The sequence below is a fragment of the Hippichthys cyanospilos genome, chromosome 8 (assembly GCF_059441005.1).
Source record: "Hippichthys cyanospilos isolate Australia breed blue-spotted pipefish chromosome 8, RoL_Hcya_1.0, whole genome shotgun sequence".
NCBI classification, from domain to species: domain Eukaryota; kingdom Metazoa; phylum Chordata; class Actinopteri; order Syngnathiformes; family Syngnathidae; genus Hippichthys; species Hippichthys cyanospilos.
Genome location: NC_142376.1, coordinates 11582765 through 11586714, shown reverse-complemented (window position 1 = coordinate 11586714; position 3950 = coordinate 11582765). Strand labels below are relative to the sequence as shown.

At 39.6% G+C, this 3950-nt stretch overlaps 1 protein-coding gene across 1 annotated transcript; it reads right to left on the bottom strand.

Moving 5' to 3' along the window:
* Positions 1–514: 514 nt before the first annotated feature.
* vox (ventral homeobox) lies at positions 515–3412 on the bottom strand. The gene is made up of 4 exons (XM_088421756.1): positions 2945–3412; positions 1221–1480; positions 918–1141; positions 515–805 (listed from the first exon to the last, which is right to left on the bottom strand). Exons 1-4 carry the CDS (start codon positions 2986–2988, stop codon positions 569–571), a joined length of 765 nt encoding a protein of 254 aa, XP_088277882.1. The 5' UTR covers positions 2989–3412; the 3' UTR covers positions 515–568.
* Between the last annotated feature and the right edge of the window lie 538 nt (positions 3413–3950).

Below are 3950 nucleotides of genomic sequence, written 5' to 3'. Positions count from 1 at the left end.
GAGTGCACTTGCAGTTAAATAGACAGAACAGCCAAAAATTTCCCTGACATGATGGATATCTTTCACCATCTACCACAATTGAGAGGATTTCAAATTATGAAGATCAATTTTGCATGTGCAGCTCAAAACAAAATGGTAGCATGCAATATTTATGAGGCAACTTGCTGTTTCAAATGGATTCAAGAACACTATTTGATTAACTGTAAATAACTAATGAAAACCAGTAAGGTACCTATCGATGACTTTCAGAATACATATTTTTTAAGAGTATAATACATGGCAAAATTGCTCATTCATTAGCGTTTACAAAACTTTAAATCAATAAAAGAAAAAGTAATAAAGGAATATGGTTAAAATCACACCCGTAGACTGACCAACTTTACACAGAAATATGAGACAAAGCCAACTGCATCACAAATGTAAACTTTAATAAAAAATATTTATTCTAAGTTATTTACAACTTTTGCATCAAACGATGCAAATATAAAAGAAAATAGTTTTAAGAACAGTTTGAAATTGCACTTATTAAGTGTTTGACAGTGGAAGGAAGGTCTCTTCCATAAGCGTCTCAGTAGGAATGTGGGCTGTGGATCACATGCCCTCGGTGTGGGGCCATCGGCTGCTGTAAGATCAGCTGGGGAACTGGGCCTGGGTAAAAGGCTGGTGCGATTGGGGGGTATTGTCCAGAAATTGGGCGGTACTGAATGGGATGCAGTTGTTGAAACATGACCGGCTGGACTTGGGGACCAAGGTCCTGTACCTCTCGTTTGAGCTTCATTCTCCGATTTTGAAACCATGTCCTCACCTTCAAAAACATCAATATGATAAATTAGTGTTTAAAATGCCAAATCTTTGCACTTTTATCACAAAAATCGTTTTGAACCGTTTTTTGTTGTTGTTTTTTTTGTTTTTTTTACCTGTGTTTCGGTTAAACCCAGCTTTCGTGCCGTCTTTCCCCTCTCGCCAGCATCCAGATACTTGTGTTTGTCGAAGAGTTTCATTAATCTGGCGATCTGCTCGGGGGTGAATTTAGTGCGCACCCTCCGCTGACAGCACTCTTTCTCCGTTTCATCCACAGACGGACACTCAGAGGAAGCGGCTTCACTATCGTAGCCAGAAGAGTAGCCGCTTGCATCTGAAACTGAGTTGAATACAATGAGAAAAAAATGCTGCTGTGCCAATTAGATATTAATGCAGCAGCAGCAGCAGATAGTACTTACTTGGTGACGTGCAACCTGTTGATCGCGAAGTTGAGATCTCCAGTTGTTCAGTAGGCTTGGATGATTTCAATTTGGGCTGCAGGTAACTTTTGCCAAATGCCGGTGGGCTCGGCTGCACCATGCAGGGGATATGAGGCTTGCAAGCGGCCACACTGCGCATTGCAGGGCGTTCTTTCTCCTCCGGCGGGTTGTTATGATGGCTTTGGGCGAGCCAGTCCACAGAAAAATACTTGACCATGTTCTCGGTTCTGACTTGTGACCTGTTAAGTCCAGCAAGAGTCAGTGGAAGTGTAGCAACTTCCCCTAGCACGGCCTTTATAGGGGATGCGTCAACGATGTCATTTGCATTTGTAGAGAGGCTTGTTAACACCCGATCGATCCACATGATTAGAGGCTAATGGCTCGTTATTGAAGTCTTTCCATATCCTATGAGTGTGTGAAGACGTGGCGCCACTGAGTCTGCCCCCCCTCCCCCCATACATTTGTCAGGCCCTTACTGAAACTGTGGCCCTCTGCAAAAAAAGCTGTATGGCCCCACCCCAACCCCCAGCTGCATACATTACAAGAGTGCAATTATTTAATGTCGTATTTATTTAGTTTGGAGCGATTTAAAAAAAACAACCTTAAATCAACGCAACATACTATTGAACTTATTACTATTAGAAATTCACAGACTGTTAATTAAATAAGTTGAGTTAAAAACAAACAATCATTGACTAAAAGGGTCGATTTGACCCACCTTTCAGGGTTGTTTAATATAAAGACAAATTTCAGGCTGTTGTTTTGTAGAAAATGACCGATTTAGGGAGTTTGTGTTAAACGACAATCGAACTGATCGAAATATTGAGTAAACGGGTTATTTCCAACCCAACTGTTTTATTATGTATGAGAAAAAGACATTCAAAACGACATTACACGACAAAGGTATAAGGTAGCAATTGTTGACCCCCAAAACAACATCAACAAAATAACACTGTCATTGTAGCGATTTCAGGTGAACTGTTTTTGATTGTAAACAATAACTGAACTATGAGCAACTATCACCAAAACAAGCACGCGTTTAATTCCTTTCAACCTTCAAATAAGTCCGTCGCTGTAGTCATATTTGAGTCACTTTTTTACACAAACCCCAAACCTTGTGATGGTGCTATTTTACACAAATAACCACCGTTATACAAATATAAAAGTCTTTGCATTACTTTATTCCTCCACTGTGATTGTGACTAATTTGCAAAATTCATGTACTTCAAATAAAATTAGATATATAGCTATACTAAAATACCGATGTATTACCGGAGTCCAAACAAATTGCATTGGTTGAATCAAAGTCTACCACATTCGCCCTTTTGTCACTTGTATGTCTTCCTGTCCTTGTATTGACATGTCTGCGATACCCCAGTGCGCCTTGGCGCCAGTGAGCCAACAGCCTGCTTCTGGCGAAGTCCATTCAAACATTACACATCAAAGCTATTACAGTAGCAACACAATTGCTGTTGAATGTCGACCCATTCACATGGAAATACGTCAAAACGAGCTTCGAGGAAACCGGGATTAAAAAACAAAACAGACAGCACAAAGTAGCCTAATCTTGACCAATTAAAGTGACTGCACAAAGGGATGGTCAATCTGACTTTCTGAATTACAATACAGATCATTTGTATTTTTAATTTTGATGTGTTTCACAATTCATGCTTTCCAGTGCCTTAAATTGACGCGACACCCACCGTGGATGGATGGACAGCCCCCTCGCGGTTTCTTCGTGTCGCATACAAGAACAATGGCACTAAAGTCATCTTTATTTTTATGACGATGCTGATAAGAGGCCGACTCTGGTCTCGTCCTTTATCAATCTTCTTTCTCGAGGAGCCAGAGACCCCTCTGGCATTTTCGGCTATTTATCTCAAATCCTTTGATTCTGTTAGATAAGAGTAAAAAAGAGCGCCTGTGACGTCGCTTTCATGCTGTGTCGATTTCCTAACAGCTGACTGACAGGCTTCCAGGTCCACTTCTGTCTGGTGGCCCACAGAGAAAGTTATCCGATTATATTTTAATGTCATTGAAATGTTAACGCACCCACTGTACTGATTGCAAAATTCACTTGACTTACACATCTTGAACATTGTGTCGTACTGAAGTATTTTGTAACAGGCGTTCAAGGTCTTAAAATAAATCAAGACTTAACCTTGTATTACATAACAATATGTCACAAAAGTAATCATACCCTTTACGAATGCACTCTTAACCAGTGTTACTCAAATAGGGGGGGGGGGCAAGGCGAGACGATGCCTGTGGGGGTGAGGATGACCCAAGAGAAATGTTTTATTTTTATTTTTTAAGCACAACATCACTATTCATCATAAAATATACCTACATTACTAATGCCCATAAAACATTTGAAATTTTTCATTTATTATATATAAAAAAAAATCAGCTAAGTTTTATACTTTACAAAATCATCTCTTGGACCTGATTAAAGCAATTTGTGGGTCAGAACCGGCCCGTGGGCCTTTTGTTTGCTCACTTGGCTTAGACAATCCTTTAACCTGTAGAAATGCTGTAAAAATAAAGTAGTTAACAGTTGTTGAAAGTTTTTGTTTATATTGTTTTTTCCTTTGGGAAGTGTGACAAAGGATACAGTTTAAGGTATACTTATACACTTTTTATAGATAATAATCTTATTTATGGTCGGCGTGGCAAGTTGGGGGATGCAAAATGTTTTTTCTTTCCTAG